This window comes from Anabrus simplex, chromosome 1 (genome assembly GCF_040414725.1).
Source record: "Anabrus simplex isolate iqAnaSimp1 chromosome 1, ASM4041472v1, whole genome shotgun sequence".
Lineage (NCBI taxonomy): Eukaryota > Metazoa > Arthropoda > Insecta > Orthoptera > Tettigoniidae > Anabrus > Anabrus simplex.
In genome coordinates, this window is record NC_090265.1 from 890,839,555 (window position 1) to 890,860,477 (window position 20,923).

Genomic DNA, 20,923 nt, shown 5'->3' on the forward strand with positions numbered 1-20,923 from the left:
AACGTGTGCTCTTGGGAGATAGTGCATACCGTTGTTGTCACTATTGACTTACACCTACAATGCACGTAGAAAGCCGTGCAGATCGAGCAGATAACAGGGCACACAGGAAGACAAGATCAGTAATTGAACAGTCATTCAGTGTTGTTGAAAGGCGATTTCCGTGTTTAAGAATGAAACTAGCAGTCAAGTTACTTCGAGTTCCACCTATCATAGTGGCAACATTTGTATTACATACCTTGGCCATTAATGCAGATGATGACACTCCTGATGTTGATGATGCTGTTTTCAGAGGAAGGATGATTTATCAGGAACTGCCTGAATATGCTGTAAATCAGGGAAATGCAAGAGAAAACACATCACCTAGAACTGCACTAATTAACAGCACTTTCAGGTATTTTGAACTTTTAATTACACTATTATTTGTTATTAACACTTTCTGAACTTTTAATTACACTATGAACAAGGTATTAATGCTTATTCACTTTTCTGATATTCTTTCATTTTTATTTCTAGTTCCAAGTTCAATATCTTCATTTTCACTGCATGCTCTTCTTCCACACACTCGAGCCTTCTCTTATAAAAAGTCTCCCTTATGTCTTCTTTCTTCCTCTTTTCAGGCAGTAAAGTTGAAGGTCCTGGATTGGAACTGCACACGGTCTCTCCATTTCGCTCATCTACTTGAATTTCCTCACCTTCAGTTATCACTAAAAAACTTGAAGGTCATTCGGGATCTGCAGTGATGACTTCCATGCCCTTCACTTCAGTGATAACTTCCGCATGGAAGCCAACATCATCATCGAACTCGCTGACGATGGGTTGAAAGTGCGGCTTAAGTGCAGCAATAAGTTTTTGCCCACTTTCGTCTAAGAACGGCGGCACATACTGACCGCCCCCCGTTTTGTACAACTGTACCTTAGCTTGGGCATTTGCCTGTCTTGCCCTCTTCTTCATGTTCTCGTAACATAATTTGAGAAACTTCCATTCCCGCTGAACCACTTTCCTGGAATTGTACTCCAATGTTATTCGGAATTGTACTCCAATGTTATTCGTTTCCAAGCTTCCTCCTTAGACTTTGTAGTGGAGCTGTCCGTCTTTTTATTTTCTATTATTTCCTTGTGTTCTAACGCAATATCAATTGACATATCTTTCTCCTCTTTCTTAAAAATGCAGTACACGTCTTCTTACTACACTCTTGTTTCTCCATTTTGCTGCTTTGTTTACGTATCACAGACAAATGAATGTCGAATGGCATCGAGAATTGTCGATCGTTCCTATCTAAATCGCAAGTTCGATACAACTCGATTCGATACAATCGCAAATATCTTATTTAGCGATGTTGTCAACTCTGTTTCGTTGACATTAGTTCAACATTGAACTTGGTTCAGTGATCTAAGATTAGTGTTATACAACTCACGCAGAGAAAAGAACGAAGTTCATTTCTGATCTTTGATCAAAACTGAACTACAGTTAGTGGTTTTTATGCAACCGGCCCTAAGAGCGTAACCAGAAAATAATGTTTAATAACCTGCTGCTTTGAAATAGAAGGCTTCTACTAACATTTGTGTTAGAAAGAGTGTGAGCTGGTTAATACTTCAATATTTTTATTGGCCCCTGTGCACAAGTTTTCATATTAGGTGTTTGGTGTTTTTCACACCTTTCAGTGCACTTGTTATTTTATAAGTCCCAGCGGAAAAGGTTTTTATATTTGTACTCTCGTGTTCTTCACACCGTTTAATACTTACCTGTCACATGTAGAAATGGTAGATATAGTTTTCACTGTACCCGCGGATATACGGCGTAAAATGCCCTCGTTTTTACAGTTTACGAACTTCATCATATAGATCCATATTGATACAGTTTAAATTAAGAACTAGTGTTAGGTTTAGTGGTCCACCCAATCAATACACTTCACTTTACAAGTGAAAATTATTTAATATAAAAATATATTAAACATCCTTTGGAACATGTTTCGTATCATTGGAGACTTCTTCAGCCATAACATCTCGTAGTAGTTTACAATGCTCATTGTTCCTGTCTAGTGATTTAAAAATGGAAGTACCCATGTCTTTTAAGAACTGTTTAAGAATACGCTAAATATAAAACATACACATTATTTACATAAAATTGTCCATCACTTCTTGCCAAAATATTTTTATCTTCAGTGTTAAAATTTGAATGACATTTCTTGATAATATGACATGCCAGCCATAACGTCTCATAACAATTACAATCCTCATTGTTGCTGTCTTATAATTTAAAAATGGAAGAACCCATGTCCTTTATGAACTGTTTGGAATACACTAAAAACATAATATACACACTATTTACATAAAATTGTTCATCACTTCTTGCAAATTTTTTTTGTTTTCTTCAGTGTTGAAACTTGAATAACATTTCCTGAAAATGTATTAATTAATTTATTAAACACAATGTGTACAATCAAGTTTTTCACCACCGTGTCATTTCTGTGATTAGAGATTGAGGTCTGTTTATACATTCCCCTAAATGGTATTTAGAGCATGGATTATTGCATTTCGTGCAGACGCAACCTCCTTGGGTTCATGGAATGCCTCATTCTGGCAGATCCTTCCATGAAACCCGTGGACAGCGAATCGTGCATATAGATGTCGAAGCTTGAAATTCGGTCCCTTCCTAATTTCTGACTTCATTGCATCAGTCTCCATTATTTCTTGGGGTATCTCGTCGGCTTTTTTCCGTCTCTCCTCGATGATAGTTTTATATGCATGCGTTTCCGGTAGACCAAAAATGTGCCTTATGTCTTCCATGAAGAAGGTTTCCTGCGCTATTTTATAGGCGTAACTATTTCTTGAGAATTTTGATATTGAGAGAGCTCTCTTAATAAATCTCGCTTTGACGCTTTCTGGCTTCCTAAGGTTGTTCACCGACAAGTAAGGCCAAATTAATTAAATACCATATGTGGTAGTCGGCATAACTTTAATTTTGAATATTTTCATTGCTGTTGATAGGGATAGGTTTTGGAGTTTGGGAATGTCATATGAGACTTTCGTTGCTGCCGTAGCTCGCTCCTGTACATGTAGAGTGAAACCAGTTCCAGTAGTTTGTAATACGACACCCAGGTATTTGAAGTTGGATACGAATTCTAAAGGTTCTTCTCCGCATTTTAGTTGGTCCATATTAGATATCCTTCCTCCCCTTCTAAATTTCATAGCCTTTGTTTTGGAACTATTTATTTCCATAGAATTATCTTTCACCCATACCCTAATGTTCTCCATGGCTGTTTGTAGGTCTTCACGGTATCTTGAAAGGATGGCCATGTCATCCGCATACATAAGCAGTTCGACTGATCTTGAGTCTATAGATTGCTCAATATCTGAGGTCATCACTTTGAAGAGAACTGGACTCATCGGATCCTCTTGTAGAACACCCTTTGTTTGATTGATGCTCCTCGACGTGGTGATGCCATCGTAGATTGTTACATAATTCATGTTTAAAATCGATTTAAATGTTTCTAATTTACTGTTGGAAGTACCTAATATGTTTTCCAACTTATGGATAAGTATCCTTCTGTTAATACTGTCAAATGCCTTAGAATAATCTATACAGATTGCATACAGCGGTCTACCAGGTTGCGCTAAGGTTGTTATTATTTCTTGCACAAGATCCTGCACAGCCTGGAGAGTTGATTTTCCCGGGGTAAAGCCGTATTGATTCGATGGTATGTTAGCACGTAGACTTTGTTCCATCCGTCTTAGGAGTTTAGAGAAGATTTTGAACATAACATTTTCCAGGGCAATTCCCCTGTAAGAGTTTCAATCCTTCTTCCCTTTTCCTTTGTAGATCACAATTATGAGTATCTTCCTCCATTGATCTGGAATTGTCTTACGTTTTAGGCACTCATTGAATAGGCATGTTAGCGGTTCTAGCAGGTCATGGAGTGTCACTTTTAACCCGATGAGTGCTACGCCCATCTATAGACGGTGCGCGAGAATTTTTTTTTTTTTTTTTTTTTTTTTTTTTTAGTTTCCCGGTTCATTTTCGAGTGCGAATTTGAACTCTGACATGTTCTGCCATCTGTTGGGCCTTATGTAGAACTAACTGATCAGAGGTAATAGCTTCGGGAAGTAACTTACAGAGCTTTTTGTAGACGCCTGTGGAGTTCATCTGTGATGTAAACAAACATGGCGGAACAACAATTTATTTGCTTTTGCAGCGATGTTATTTCGTATCACAGAATCTTTCAGTTATTAACCACAGCGGAAAGTGATGAGGAGATAATCCTTTTAAGGAATTGTTAAGCGATTTTGAAAGTGAGAGTGATAGAGTGCCAAAAATATTGTATGTGAGAAAGAAACAGAGCCTCCTTCTAAACAAAGGAAGAAAAACACATTGAGTACAAAAGCTATTTTATCGCTAATTTCGTGGCGGATGGATTACTTTTCTTCACCAGAGTTTCAGGTAACTGTGACAGGCTCTGAGGGCCAAGTAGTGTTTGATGACAACCTGAAATCATTGATTATTTTAGAAACTTTTATGCTAGTGGAGTTGGTGCAGATAGTTGTACAAATCGGCATCACAAACAACCAGTAGAAAACTTTTAACTATCACCACATTCCAGGTTTGGAAAGTATTTTCAATATCAACTTATATACTTCTAAGAAGTTACATGTATTAGTTGCCTACAGATTTTAGGAAATAATATTATGTTGGGTTCTTTACTTTGTATAAAGATAATATACGCATGGGCACATAAGTGTAATTTTGTTTTCTCTCAAAATAATATTGGACATAAGTGTAGGATTTTCCATTTGTATTTAGATTGATATACAACCAACATTTATAAGCATTTTAAGGTAATCCTTCCACTGATAAGTTAAAAATTGAGGCTTCTACAAAAAAATTTACATGTGAATGTAAAAACTCAGCACTGAGGTACCAAACAGTCATGTGGTAACTCAGCACTTAAAAGGTTAAATGTTCTATGTAAATCCCATCTGGTCCAGCTGCTTTGTTATTTTTCCCATTGCTTATAAGTTGGCTGACCTCCTCTGTTGTGATTGGGTGCGTGTCCTGGATGTTTGCCAGTTGCGGAGTGAAGCCGTTTGTCCTTACGTTTTATTCTCCAAGAAGATGACAAAAAAGTAACTCCCATTGCGACAGGTTTACAAGAGGAGTTGATGCCTGTTTCTTTGAGTACTTTAAGATTTTATAAGGTTTCCCTTCTGCCTCGGATAATAACTTCTGTTCTATATATAAATCAAAATTTTTTTTGTTTTGTTTTCCATTAGTAGACTTATATATTTCCGACGTTCCTCAGCATATTTCGCAAGCGCATCCATACCATATACCCTAGCAGAGTGAAGTAAATGTAACGTTGATTGTCTCATGATGTAACATTCCTTATTACACCATGGCTTTGCAGTGCGATCAGATGAAGGTAATATAGTGGAAGCGTGCCGAATTGTGTCATTCAATGCTTCTGTCGCTCCATCCAGGTTCCCTAGCCCTATCATATGCATGATTGTCAGAATCACTTCTTTGCTCTTGCCATTTTTCCACCTCTATATGTCCAGAGACTCTCTGCTTAGGGGGATCTCCTGACTGCGTAGTGTTCCATTACTTAATTGTATTTCCGCTATTACTGGAAGGTGTTTCCTGATTGCTTCTTTTTCGGTCTTCACCTGCGCGTGTCCTTCTGCATTTGAGAGGATTAAGTCAATTGTGCTCCTACCATTTGGGGCAATATATGTGTAATCATTCTTCCTGTTTAGTAGTCTTAGCTGGTAGTCGAGAAGAAAGTGTGTGATCGCTTGAGACTTTGTATCCCATTTGTCTACACGGCAGTTCAGGTCACCAAATAACAGGGTTGGTTTGTGACCTCTTGTAACGGTAGATATTGATGATAACCTGATTTCAGAGTTGAAACTCAAAGGGGCGAAAAGTAAACCCCTTAGGCCAGAAATTTTCATTGTCAACTATTTCTTTGTCTTTCTCCAGGAGTGCTATTTTGAACGCTTTGTTCCACCTCTTGTTCGAATAGTGAAGCAAGCTTTGACGCTATAAATACCTTTTTCTGCCATATAAGAGATGATGTCTTCTTCCGTGGACTTTTCATCTAGGTGTCCGATGTACATCCAGTATAGTCTTGGTGCCGATTTGAGTTTTCCACCATTGTTATTCCCCTTCCCTAGTTTGAATGGAGGCAGGGGGTGAAGCTCTTGATGAGCAGATCGTAACTGGTATCTGCTACTTTGGGTAACGCATTCGTTTCTGATGTGCCTGTCAGGTTGCTCTCGGGCCTGACGACTTGTTACTGTAGCATATTTCGTGTTTTCAATGTCCATTTTAAGTTTGTTTGATGAATTACTCATCAGAGGGCTGGATTCATAATGTATATTATGAAATACAAACAGTTGTTGGGTCGCCTCTTTCACTTAGTTTCTAACCATAATGTGAACATTATCCAAGATGGACTGTACCTGCTGGTTAATTTTCTCCATGATTCTCGCTTCTATGTCCGAAGTTGCCAAAGACTCTCTATGATGAATGTCAAAAGACTCAGGTCGTTGATGCACAAATCCACCGCCTTCTCTGCGATGGCTTGCTTCATCTATGAGAACTTTGGTTGCCATTAGCGAATTGTCCCTATGAGCGCTAGGTGACACTAGTAATTGGGCCATCATGTTTCCTGCTTCCTCTTTATTTTGTTTTGTCTCTCTCGACTGAGCCGCTGGAGCTGGTACCATCTTTTGCAGCTCTTGGCCAACAGATAGCACCACCTGTCCCAATCATCTACTGTCTTCCTGTAGCACGATGTCATTGTCAAGTAGCATAACCTCGCTTAAATCAATCTCATTTACATGTTCCACATTTCTACATAGTTTAGATTTCAGTTCAATAAAACATTCTCGTATAATCCTTACCGCTTTATATAAGTCATCCTTTGATTCCTTCTTGTGATACCTACCGGAATCCGAAATATTTTCAATACTTTTAAGAGCTGAATCTACACCACTTTTCACCTTATCCGCCATCCTGAAAATGTGACATGCGGTGCTAGTAGCTGGTAGCTTCAGTGTGCTGACTGAGGGAGATTTGAATTCTGGCCTCGGAATAGGAAAATGGGACCAATTCCGCATCAGAGTATTTGAAAGCTTTAATTCATATGGAAATTCCTTTCAAAAAAATAAGCTATTTCTGGTACAAGGAATCTGATGCTTCTAAGATAGCCTGTCGTATGGCAAAGATTTGCACTGCATGACCACCATATTGGTAGCTTAATTCTTATGAATATTCCTTTTTAAAAAGACATGGTCTGGAAAGGAAAAGATATATAAAATTAATGGGTTATAACCCTCAGAAATTTAAGGAACGAGTTTCCGTCACAAGTGGGTGACATAATAGCTTACCATCAAAGTTGGTGAAACTTCCTATAGCTGGTTCTCATCTGAGCCTCGTTCTGGCTTGCTTCTCGCCACGCTACTGCGCATGTTATAATTAGGTTTCCTCTCGCCCGGCGGAACTTGGCTGTGGGCAGTAGGGGAGGGAGCAGTGCCATTAGTATGGGAAGGGGGAATAGCTCGGCCTGCATGTAGAATGGGATGGTGGGATGTTCATTTTAGAGGAGGTAACTTCAAATTGTTAATTTTTCGTGATGATAAGAGCAACAGTATCTGTTCATATAACGGATTGTTTTCTCTTGTACGTCATTCAAATTTTTGTTTGTGTTAATTGATCCAAACCTATATGAATATTTTCGTAATTGCTCATTAGGTTCCCTTCGCTCACTTTTCTTTTTTTAATGGTCAAGTCTCTATTTAAGTATACTGGTGACCAGTATCTCCCAAATAGACACTCATAGCAGAATGCAGTAGAAGTACGGTATATAACGGGAACCCAGTCATAACGATAAATTTTGTCCGTCCCTTCAAAATTCCTATATTAAACTGTGTATTATCCTTCGGTTACAGCGAGAACCCTATCACTGACGTATCCGTTATTACGAGCAATTATGCGTGCTCGATTTTTTCCATTGCTGATATTTATGCACCCAGTCATTATACTGCATGCAATCGATCATCTTCGGTACCGTATTGTTTTCTCGCTATGCCCACCAGCAAGCTTCGAAGGCAATGTCAGAGTCGATTAGTAATACCCGTTGACTGCTCTTCCGCGAGGAAAATGAAAGGGGAGAACATATTTTCGTAATAAATGTGTAAATAACGTGTCCGATAGCCGTTGTTAACTCGTTAAAGATAAACGCTGAATAAACGATCGAATTTTAATGCTAAATATCGCAATTAAGTAAGAATGAGATAGGCCTACACCTCAAGATATGGCAGAGTGTGTCATTAATTACGAGGTTCGTTTATATTTTCTCACGTCCGTTAAATTACGGAAAGGCTATTATCGTGTAAAGTTATAGCGAGAAGGTTATAATTACTCTTCCACTTGAAGTATGTTTTCATCATACATATAGTACAGATAAGCTAGGATATGTGACGCTATTTGAGTAACAAAACTGAAACGTTTGCCACAAAATGCAATCGATAATCTTCGGTACAGTATAGTTTTCGCGCTATGTGCATTTGCGAACACTCTCGTCAACATTCGGAGGCGATATTGGAGTCGATTAGTAATACCCGTCGACTGCTGTTCTCAATAGAAAATTCGAAATGAAAGTGGATAACACGTTTTCGTAATAAATGCGTAAATAACGTAGCCGATAGCAGTTGTTAACTCGTTAAAAATAAAGGCTGAAATAAACGATCTCTTAATTTTAATAGTATATCATATACTGAAATTAAGTAAGAAAATGATACACCTCAAGATATGGCAGGGTACTATCACTGATTTCTGAGGATAGTTTATATTTTCTCGCGTCTAATTAAATTTCGGAAAGCTATGCCCATGTCAGTTGTTAGCGCGGAGGTCATCATTTCTCTACATACGCTCCAAATAGGTTTCCGTGATACATATACGGATAGGTTAGGTGATGCCGTTTGAGAAAGAAAACTGAAATGTTTGCCACAGAAGCCTCTGGAGTGATAGCGTATTTCTTCGAATCCAAGACTTTTTTTTCTCAGAATCTCGTGTGAAAAATCAAGGGTCGTTTTGCATTCGCGGCCTGATAGTAATGAACACCGCTGGCAACTACTGCAGTAACCACGCTGTTTCCTTTCACCTCCCCCCCACGCGCGCGTGCACACACAAAACTCGTTAACAATAAACGACCACCTCTTTATCATAGGCCTACATCGCTAGCCACGGTGACCGGTCGTACAGTGCCTATGTGTAACGTCACTGGATCTCGGAAAATAGTGAAGAGAGAATGACAGTCTGTTATCCTTTACAAAAACGTTTCTCAAATCTGCAGAATGGCATCAAAACATGCGAGCCTTCGAATTCTTAGAAAGGCCACGGCTATCAGTAGGAGAGCTACAACGCGTCTGCTGTACCTGACGCTTAGTAAAATTAAGTTTTATAGACAACAGGAATATTTTCGTGATTGATCGTTGTATTGTTAAGATTCGTGGAACAGGTATTGCCGGAAAATTTTCAATGGGTTCTTGTCGATGTGATGATGCCAATTTTAACTTAATGGCTATTAAACACTCGGTTATGTATAATAATTGTGCAGCCGCAAGAAAATACCGCATATGCCTAATTAAAGCCCATATTCGGCGTTACCGTGAAGACAAAGATAGCTTAAAAATGCGTACTCCACAAAAAATGCATTCAGTGGCCCGCAACAAGGACGCTTTAAAGAAGTTGACGATGAAATTGTGAGGTATGTGCACAAAAATGCATGGGCAGAATTGCATACCGCGGCGCAATAAACTTGTTTGTTGACTTTCAAAGTCCACAATTAAGACCTATACATCGCTAGTGCTGAAGTTGGCCGAATCTGGCAAGCAAACCCCCTGTGGGTGGGGGAGGTAGAATAACACCCACGGTATCCCCTGCCCGTCGTAAGAGGCTACTAAAAGGGGCCCCAGGGGCTCTGAACTTTGGAGCGTGGGTTGGCGACCACGGGGCCCTCAGCAGAGTTCCCCCTGTGGGTGGGGGCGGTAGAATATCACCCACGGTATCCCCTGCCTGTCGTAAGAGGCGACTAAGAGGGCCCCAGGGGCTCTGAACTTTGAAGCGTGGGTTGGCAACCACGGGGCCCTCAGCTCAGTCCTGACATTGCTTCCACTTACTTGTGTCAGGCTCCTCACTTTCATCTATCCTATCTGACCTCCCTTGGTCAACTCTTGTTCTTTTCCGACCCCGACGCTATTAGGTTTGCGAGGGCTAGGGAGTCTTTCATTTTCACGCCCTTTGTGGCCCTTGTCTTTCTTTGGCCGATATCTTCATTTTCGAAGTGTCGGATCCCTTCCATTTTTTCCGTCTGATTAGTGTTATATAGAGGATGGTTGCCTAGTTGTACTTCCTCTTAAAACAATAATCACCACCACCATCTGGCAAGCAAGACGTGTAGCGGCAGCCAGTTATATCTGACGCTGAGTGAAAGTAACAGTTTTATAGTAAGTAAGAATATTTTCCTGGTGGATCATCGTATTGTAGAGACACGTGGAATGTGTATGCCGGCAAATTTTCAACGAGTTCCCTTCGATATTATGATGCCAATTTTAAGTTAATGGTTATTAAACCCAGTAAAATAGAGCATAATTTACAGCCACAAAAAATACTGCGTAACTAAAGCCAGTGTTCGGCGTCTACAGTCTAAAAATGCGTACTGTATAAGAAAAGACATTCATATGATTTTACAAAGCCCTTTTTAAGCCTGATAAAAAATTTTGAAGGAAAAGTTGTAATCTTCTTGGATTCAGAGAAATATGGTAATATTTATTTTTCAGAATGAAATTAAACACACACTTTCACGTAGTATCGGATTTTGAAAAACAACAAACAAGTAAGCGGCAGTATGAATATTATCTGCGAAAACTCAAATTTTGAACAAACTGATGGCCATTTCATACTGCATTTAATGTGTATGGGGGTTTTACCGACTTTTACAAAAATCGGATATAACGACAATCCGCTATAGCGAGTAAATTTTTCGCCATTATGAATTCTCGCTATAACGGACTTCTACTGTACTTCTTGTGTCTGTTGCCATTAACGTGTTCGAGATATCTAGTTTTGAAACTCCGACCTTGTTTGTCCCACATACGTGACAAAACATTGATCGCACTAAATTTTATAGTTTCTTGAATCTAAGTAATTCTCTTTATTGTAATTTACACTATTATGGTTATAAAATTTTTGACTATTATTGTTCTTTGTTGAAAATGAGACTAGATAGTCGTGTTTCTTAAATAATTTTGTGATTTGAATAATCCCCGGGTTTGTAAATGTAAAAGTCACGTAATTTGAACTCTTGCGATTCTCTGGTGTTAGTCTTATGTTGTTCTTTCTTTTTATTTTACTTACAATTTTATTAATGCTATTAACACTAAGCGCATTGGTGTGTTAGTCTTATGTTGTTCTTTCTTTTTATTTTACTTACAATTTTATTAGTGGTATTAACACTAAACGCATTGGTATGGATGTTGATTCCCATAGGGAATCTGAAATACTTGTTCCGAATTAGTAAATTTATAATACCAATATAAATGGTCCGTTATTGGAAATTATAAATTTTCCAGCTAACTCATTCCTGGTTGCCAGTGTTTCGCCCCAGTGTGCTAGGCTGGGCTCATCAGTTGGTGCCTAGCACACCTACCAAGACGCATGGCTAGTGCATACCGTGGAGGCCACTGCGTAGGCCAATTGTAGCCACCGGCAGTGCCAATGCACTATGACAAAATTTGTCTCACTACCAAAAATTAATGCCTCCTTGGCCATCAGATATCATACCAACCGACCATATGAGCAACATTTTTACACCATTCATAGCAGAGACAGAGAGAATTGGGTCTCCAACCATAGCAGAGTCGAAGAATAAAGTATTTAAGTTTTAGTCAGATTAACCCAAGTAACAAAATTGCTCTACCGCATACTAGCAAGACATAGTGCACTGTAAACACTAGGTCTCGCCAGCAAAGGCATATATGCTACATAAAATGTATTCGGTGCAGGGGTAAAAATCTAGGAAGTGTTTGGGCTACAGAATAACAGCTTAGAGGTAAGGTCTTAACTTTGAAGAGCTACTACTCGATAATACCTGCACAATGTAATTCTTGCTCTATTTCTCAAATGTCTGCTTTATACACTGTGTAATCAGTATTTTAATAGGCTTTAAAGCAGTTGTAGGCGTTTTATGAGTAGATTAGGGTTTTAACAGTATCTTACGTCTACATAGGGTAACAGGCTTGCTGAGTCTACATGCAGGCAGTTGACATGTAGGAACTTGTCTTAATTTAATACGTGCTTTTCCGATAGCATTTGTAGGTAAAAACTTAACTTGCTTTGATGGTAAAAAAAAACTTAATCTTCTACTGCCTCATCTCGCTTCTAAAATTTCATTCTGCATTAGTAGCGGTTTTATCGAAATATACTTACATAACCAAAGTTGAAGAAAATAAAATTTTTGACATTTGACATTTTGACCTGGAGACACTGGAAGGTATCAAATAGACTTCATTATGATTAGGCAGAGATTCAGAAACCAGGTGTTGGATTGCAAAACTTCCCAGGAGCAGACGTGGACTCTGACCACAACTTGTTGGACATGAAATGCCATCTGAAGCTGAAGAAATTGAAGAAAGGAAAGAATGCAAAAAGATGGGATCTAGACAAGTTGAAAGAAAAGAGTGTGAGGGATTGTTTCAAGGAACATGTTGCACAAGGACTAAATGAAAAGGCTGAATGAAACACAATAGAGGAAGAGTGGAGAGTCATGAAAAATAAGTAGGGCTGCTGAAGAAATGTTAGGAAGGAAGAAAAGATCAACTAAGAATCAGTGGATAACTCAGGAGATACTAGACCTGATTGATGAACGACGAAAATACAAGAACGCTAGGAATGAAGAGGGCTGAAAAGAATGTAGGCGGTTAAAGAATGAAGTGGATAGAAAGTGCAAGGTAGCTAAGGAAGACTGGCTGAAGGAGAAGTGCAAGGATGTCAAAGGTTGTATGGTCCTAGGAAAGGTAGATGCTGCATACAGGAAAATCAAGGAAGAATATTAAGAGCTCAGATGGAAAGCCACTTCTAGGGAAAGAAGACAAGCAGAAAGATGGCAGGAACATATAAAACAGTTGTATCAAGGTGAAGATGTAGATAATTTAGTTCTGGAATAGGAAGAGGCTGTTGATGCTGACGAAATGGGAGACCCAATTTTGAGGTCAGAGTTTGACAGAGCTGTGAGCGACCTAAATAGGAACAAGGCACCTGGAATTGATGACATTCCCTCTGAATTACTGACTGCCGTAAGAGAAACCAGCATGGCAAGGTTATTTCATTTAGTGTGTAAGATGTATAAGACAGGAGAAGTCTCATCCGATTTTCAGCAGAATGTTGTTATACCTATTCCCAAGAAAGCCGGTGCTGACAGGTGTGAAAACTATCGCACCATTGGTTTAGTATCTCATACCTGCAAAATTTTAACACGTATTATTTACAGAAGAATGAGAAAACAAGTTGAAGCTGAGTTGGGAGAAGATCAGTTTGGCTTCCAAAGAAATGTAGGAACATGTGAAGCAATCCTGACTTTAAGTCTGATCTTAGAGGATCGAATCAAGAAGAACAAGCCCATGTACATGGCATTCGTAGATCTAGAAAAAGCATTTGATAATGTTGATTGGACCAAGCTATTTAAGATTCTGAAGGTGATTGGGATCAGATACCGAGAACGAAGAATTATCTACAATCTGTATAAAAATCAGTCTGCAGTAATAAGAATCGAGGGCTTTGAAAAAGAAGCAGCAATCCAGAAAAGAGTGCGGCAAGGCTGCAGTTTGTCCCCCTTCCTTTTCAGTGTTTATATAGAACAGGCAGTAAAGGAAATCCAAGGAGGAATTTGGAAAGGGAATCACAGTCCAAGGAGAGGAAATCAAAACCTTGAGATTTGCCGATGATATTGTTATTTTATCTGAGACTGCAGAAGTTCTCGAAGCTGCTGAATGGTATGGACGAAGTCATGGGTAAGGAGTACAAGATGAAAATAAATAAGTTCAAAACATAAGTAATGGAGTGCAGTCGAACGAAGGCAGGTGATGCAGGAAATATTAAATTAGGAAATGAAGTCTTAAAGGAAGTAGATGAATATTGTTACTTGGGTAGTAAAATAACTAATGATGGCATATGTAAGGAGCAGCTTTCTTAAGAAAAGAAATTTGCTTACTTCAAACATTGGTATAGGAATTAGAAAGATATTTTTGAAGACTTTCGTGTGGAGCGTGGCATTGTATGGAAGTTAAACATTGATGATAACTAGCTCAGAAAGAAAGAGAATAGAAGCTTTTGAAATGTGGTGGTACAGAAGAATGCTGAAGGTGAGATGGATAGATCGAATCACAAATGAAGAGATACTGAATCGGGTTGGCGAGAGGAGATCGATTAGGCTAAATTTGACAAGAAGAAGAGATAGAATGATAGGACACATCTTAAGACACCCAGGACTTGTTCAGTTGGTTTTTGAAGGAAGTGTAGGTGGTAAGAACGGTAGGGGTAGACCAAGGTGTGAATATGACAAGCAGATGTAGGCACTTTAACTAATATTCTGTTAACTTGTTCGTACATAAGAAACAATGAGGTGAAATATAAATTCAAAGTGAGGAAGATCATGTTCAAATGTAGCCTACACCATGTATAACCTGGTAAGCCTAATTTCTAATATGATTGTGTTACTTTAATTATTAATGATGTGTCCAGTTAATAAAATTTAGCTTAGAAACCTCTGAATGGTAATACAAAAGAGAGATCCTGCACAAGAACAAGAATGCATTAAAACCAAAGCATCATTTCGTAGAAGAGTTATTATACTGATATCCCGTTAACTTTTAATATGTAACAAACATTACATTTTGTATTGAAATATAAATTGAAAGGATGGGGATTATAATCACAGGTAGCCTACACCATGTACAGTATAACCTGGTAGGCCTAATTTTGAATATGATTGTGCTACTGTAGTTATCAATGATCTATCCATTTCATAAAATTTAGCACGAAAACCTCCGTGATATTCTCTATCACAAGTCGACATCATTACGAAGAGGCTCAACTTTGTTACCATTTAATGCACTAATCTTGGAAGTGATCTATTTAAATATAATGGGAACAGAATAGTGGGGTCCACCTGTTTAATACAACGCAATGTTATAAGATCAATTACAGCATTTTATTAATAATGAGACTGGTTTTGATACGTGTATGCATCATCTTCAGCCATAAACTTGATAACAGACAATAACAACTTAAGGTTACAAAACAATGCGTAAAAAATATACACACTAATCCTTTGGATAATTAGCAGAAATGATTAAAAAACTTGATCCGGGAACAATAACTTATAATACTACCTTAAAAGTTCTCTTTTTCTGAAAATATAGCATCATTTCCTTTTGAATGGGTAACGTCTTATACGAAGTGAAAGTCCTCTTGAAAGTTTACCAAGTTTTGAAATGTAGGATAAAAATGTTAGGAGTTTCAGTCAAAAAATCATTTTCAAAGCACTGATTGAAATACTGGTCATTAAAATTGTATGTAATGTTCTTTCTTAAAAGAACTTGAACATATTTTAAAATGACGTAACAAGTTCTTAAATGTGAAAATTCTTCAAGCTCTGTTTTTTATTGTAAAATGCAGGTCTTCTCTATCTGAAAATAATCCTTAACAAAGCTATGGCTGGAGTTGGTCTTGTGTTGATTTTTTAATATATTTTTATGTGATAGTGAGGTGGACACCGTATTTGCCCCAGGTTGCTAGAAGGTATTCTCAGTTCAAGGTGGAACCTGAAACAGAGGGAGAAAAGGGGGAATTTAGAAAAACGTTTGAAAAAGAATGAAGTCCTGTCCTAAAGTTTTTAAGTAAATGTGAGACTCACCTCTGGCGGCGTGTGTGACGTGTATAATCAGGATTTAGAGAAGACGTTGAGAGTCGTATGACACCGAGACCAATACGTACTTATGTTGGGAGGGGAAGGGAAAGAAGTTAATCAGGGGAGGTGATGGGAGGGAGTAGGAGGATAGGTAGGGACGGGGAAAGAAGGAGAAGGGGAGCGTTTGAGTTAGAGACGGGGTCAGAGGGTGGGGGGGGAGAAAGAGGGGTATTAGGTAGGGTGGTGTGGTGAGAGAGCATGCCATGAAAACGTATTATGTATGTTTTGAAAAACTAATTTGCTATTGGAAATTTTTCTAAGTCTGAAAAATGCGATCAGAAATTCGAACAATATTTTTAGTTTCTCAGAGATGTCGCTGAGATTTAAACCTGAATTGAAGTAGGTGAATGTAACAACTTTCAATGATGTCAAGTAAACTACCTTTATTGAGAACCTGTAGTACTGTGATATCTTGTTCAATATTAGTAAAATTATGTTGAAAATCATCTTCTGGCTTAATGCTTAGAACTTATTGTATCTGGCGGCGTTGACATGTTCTGTGTATCTGATCCTGAAATTTCTTCCTGTTTGTCCTAGGTACAAACTGCTGGAGTGGACAGTTGCGACAGCATAATCTGTACAGTCCAGAACTATGAAAACGATTATGTTTGTTTATTGAGGTGGATCAACAAATTATTAAACATATTAATTAAAACACCACCTAATCGATACTTTAATTCTTGCCTTTTAGCAGAATTATAAAAAACATTATCATATACGGGACATGTTTCGACCACTTAGTGGTCATCTTCCGCTGTTTTTAAATAGCTTAGATGAAACAATTTGATTAGTGAGTACACTGACTCAGCAGATGTCATGGGATAGTCACCTAATAGCGTGTGGGGCCTCCTCTGGCCCTGCGAACTGCAGTGAGACACCGTGGAAGTGAGTTGACAAGTCGCTGGTAGTCCTCTGGACGCAGCTGACACCAAATCGTTTGCAGGGTGGCCGCCAATGCTGGTCTGTTCGCGGGTGCAGGATCCATGGCACGGAGCCTGCGTTCCAGGGCATCCCAGATATGCTCGATAGGGTTCATATCGGGGCTCCTGGGTGGCCATGCCAGTTGTTGGACCTCCGCTGCATGTTCCTAGAACCATTCCCGGGCGACGTGGGAGCGATGTGACGGCGCATTATCATCTTGAAACACCGCAGAACCGTCTGGGCACTGGAAGGCCAAAAATGGGTGGAGATGGTCTCCGAGCAGCTCACACCTTCGAGGCAGGCAGGCTCCATCGCTTCATGTGGTCTGCGCCATACACGGTGCCTCCCATCGGCATGGTGCAGTTGAAATCGTGATTCGTCCGACCATATCACATTACGCCATTGTTCCAGTGTCCATCCCTGGTGACTGGCGCGTCGTTGTGCCCGATGATGTTGGGTTAACAGTGGCACCCGTGTGCGGCGCCGGCTCCCATACCCCATAGAACCCATGTTTCTACGGATTGTCCACTGGGAGACGTGTCTAGCTCGGCCTGTTTTGAATTGAGCTGTGATTTGTTGCACGGTTGTCCATCTGTCATTATTGACAATCCGTTTCAGATGTCACGGTCAGCGGGGGTGGCTGGACGGCCGGTCGTTCGTCTGTTGTTGGCGGTGACACCCGCATTCAGTCATTCACGATACACCCTGGACACGGTGGATCGTGTGAAGCTAAATTCCCGCACCACTTCCGAAATCGCACTTCCCATCCGTCGGGCACTGACCACCTTACCCCGTTCGAACGGCGTCAGCTCACGACGACGTTCCATGTTACACCTGTCACATGCACAGCCACTGCTCACAAGGTCTCCTATACAACTGCCGCTGGCACAGGGGGGGGGGGGGTGCGCAGACAACACACAAGTACCTTTTTCACACCACATCAATAAAACCCACCTTTCCTCCCCACCCCCAAATTTCAAGCGCATTAAGCAATAGTTATATGTTCCCATGGGAAAGTAACTTTTAAGATTTTAATGTACTTACTATTCAAATTGTTTCATCTAAGCTATTTAAAAACTGCTGAAGATGACCACTAGGTGGTCGAAACATGTCCTGTATATGATATATGATAATGTTTTTATAATTCTGCCAAAAGGCAAGAATTAAAGTATCGATTAGGTGGTGTTTTAAATTAATATGTTTAATAATTTGTTGATCCATCTCAATAAACAAAAATAATCTTTTTCATAATTCCAGAGTATACAGATTATGCTGTCGCAATTGCAGCAGTTCGTATCTACGACAAACAGGAAGACATTTCAGGATCCGATGCGCAGAACACGTCAACGCTGCCAGATACAATAAGTTCTCAGCAATAAGTTAGCATATGCAGGATTTTCAACATAATTTTATTGATATTGAACAAGATCTCACAGTACTACAGGTTCTCAATAAAGGTCCTTTACTTGACTTCACTGAGATTTGTTACATTCACCTTGATCAGTACTTCAATTCAGGTTTAAATATCAGCGACATCTCTGAGAAACAAAAAATATTGTTTGACTTTCTGATCGAATTTTTCTGACTTAAAAAATTTCAAATTGCAAATTAGTTTTTCAAAGCATACATAATACGTTGTCACGGCATGCTCTCTCGCCACATCATCCTACCTAATACCCTTCTTTCCCCATCCCTGCCTATCCTCCTTCTCCCTCCCATCACCTTCCCTGATTAACTTCTTTCCCTTCCCCTCCCAACATAAGTACGTATTGGTCTCGGTGTCGTACGACTTTCAGTGTCTTCTCTAAATCCTGATTATACACGTCACACACGCCGCCAGAGGTGAGTCTCATATTCACTCAAAATCTTATGACAGGACTTCATTCTTTTTCAAAAGTTTTTCTAAATTCCCCCTTTTCTCCCTCTGCTTCAGGTCCCACCTTGAACGGAGAATACCTTCTAGCACCCTGGGACAAATACGGTGTCCGCCTCACTTTCACATAAAAATATGTAAAAAGTCCACAGCAGACCAGCTCCAGCCATAGCTTTGTTAAGGGTTGTTTTCAGATAGAGAAGACTTTCATTTTACAACAGAAAACGGAGCTTGAAGAATTTTCACATTTAAAAACTTGTTACGTCATTTTAAAATATGTTAAAATTATTTTAAGAAAGAACATCACATACAATTTTAATGACCAGTATTTCAATCAGTGCTTTGAAAATGGTTTTTTGTCTGAAGCTCCTAACATTTTTATCCTACATTTCAAGACTCGGTGAACTTTCATCAAGAGGCTTTTTACTTCGTATAAGACCTTACCCATTCAAAAAGGAAATGGTGCTATATTTTCGGAAAAAGAGAACTTTGAAGCTAGTGTTATAAGTTATTGTTCCTGTATCAAGTTTGTTAATCATGTCAATTTCTGCTGTATTTTTTACGCATTGTTTTGTAACCTTAAATTGTTATTGTCTGTTTTCAAGTTTATGGCCGAAGATGATTCATATACATTTTGTTGTATTGAATAGATGGACCCCACTATTTTATTCCCGTTATATTCTTGGTTCAATATGGATTTAATATGAAGTTCTTGAACATATATTTAAATGCTGGAATAAATATACCACCTCCAGTCTTGGGCCGCTCGAACTCATTCTTCAATTTATTTTTCTTTCTTTTTATGTATTTCATATACATTTTATTCTGCGAAAAAAGAATACTGGAGAAAAGTGACAAATTAATAACATTATGCCCGGCACTATTTCAGAAGAGCGAGATAATGTTAATGCTACACACTGCTGGCTTGTTTTAGTGTTCTGTGAAACGCAATTTCCATAACGCCACATTAAAATCTTAGCAAGATGTTAACTAACGCTCTGTTATCAGAATTTTAACAGTGGTTGATGAAACTGGCCGTTAATTATATAATGCTCTGGGAAGGTCGTCTTCCAATGTTTGTCATTGAGGGCAAAGTCTGGAGAATAAGACCACAAGGACCAGTACAAACACGATGGATCGACATGGTCAGTGACTCCTTATGGAGTTCCCTGTAACCACACTGAAGGCTTTGGGTAGAGGAGAATAGCAGAGTATGGTTCATTGGCTAGATGGCTAAATTATGATGGTCACGATGCCTCAGCAATGAGGCAAAATGAATAAGGAAAATATTATTTGCACTAGGAGATATTTGATATGCCAAGTGAGTTTACTTATGGTTCCATCATTCATTAAATTTTTAATATTTTTTATTTTTGAAGGTACTAATGAATGAATGGCTGAACAAATCTCCGGATTTACCATCTAATTCCACACCATCAACAATACTTCCTCCGTCAAGTGGCAGCACGGAAGGGCTGGAGGGTTTCGCATCGTATGACAAGTCACTAGCAACATTGGTTCAGGCAGCCACTCGAGTTGGAATGAATGGGTCATCCTCTGCTCAGCGGTCAGGTAGTGATCCGGGTGTGGGGTCTGCAAAGAAGCGCTGGTTGAGACAAGCAATAAGTGAGGAATGTGACTCTCCAACAGCTGTTTGTACCAGTCCCAACAGCAGACCAGGTATGAAATTTCACAATCATGATGTTCATGCTGTTTATGATTTTGTCTCCTATACATGATGACTTTCGTCTTCACTAGATACAAAGTTTCTGTGCAATTTGTCTCTTTCACACAGCAAACACCCTAAAGATGTTAATTCTGTTAATCTGGACTTCGAAACCATTATTCCAATTATTTTTTCGCTCAGTTTATCAGTGATTGAAGAATGTTAAAAACCACTAATTTAAATCCCAAATATACTCTTTCATATGACTAGAAGTACCGAATGTACTCAAAAAGCAAATTGGAGTTTTAAGTGGTTTAGTATAGCTACATAAACAGAGCCACTTGAAAGAGTACCTGTGAAAGATTGTATTGTGCACATAAATTGTTGTTTTCTTGTTTGATAGTGCCACATATAGAGTTCCATTGTCATTAGCTCA

The 20,923-nt window shown here is 39.0% G+C and overlaps 1 protein-coding gene across 3 annotated transcripts in view; it reads left to right on the forward strand.

Moving 5' to 3' along the window:
• LOC136857706 (inactive histone-lysine N-methyltransferase 2E) overlaps window positions 1-20,923 on the forward strand; it is a 335,033-nt gene that overhangs the window by 261,824 nt on the left and 52,286 nt on the right. For all 3 annotated transcript variants that reach the window (XM_067136572.2, XM_067136570.2, XM_067136571.2), the window contains exon 15: window positions 20,201-20,501. In XM_067136572.2, coding sequence (XP_066992673.2) covers window positions 20,201-20,501 — 301 coding nt within the window. The remainder of the gene's footprint in view (window positions 1-20,200; window positions 20,502-20,923) is intronic.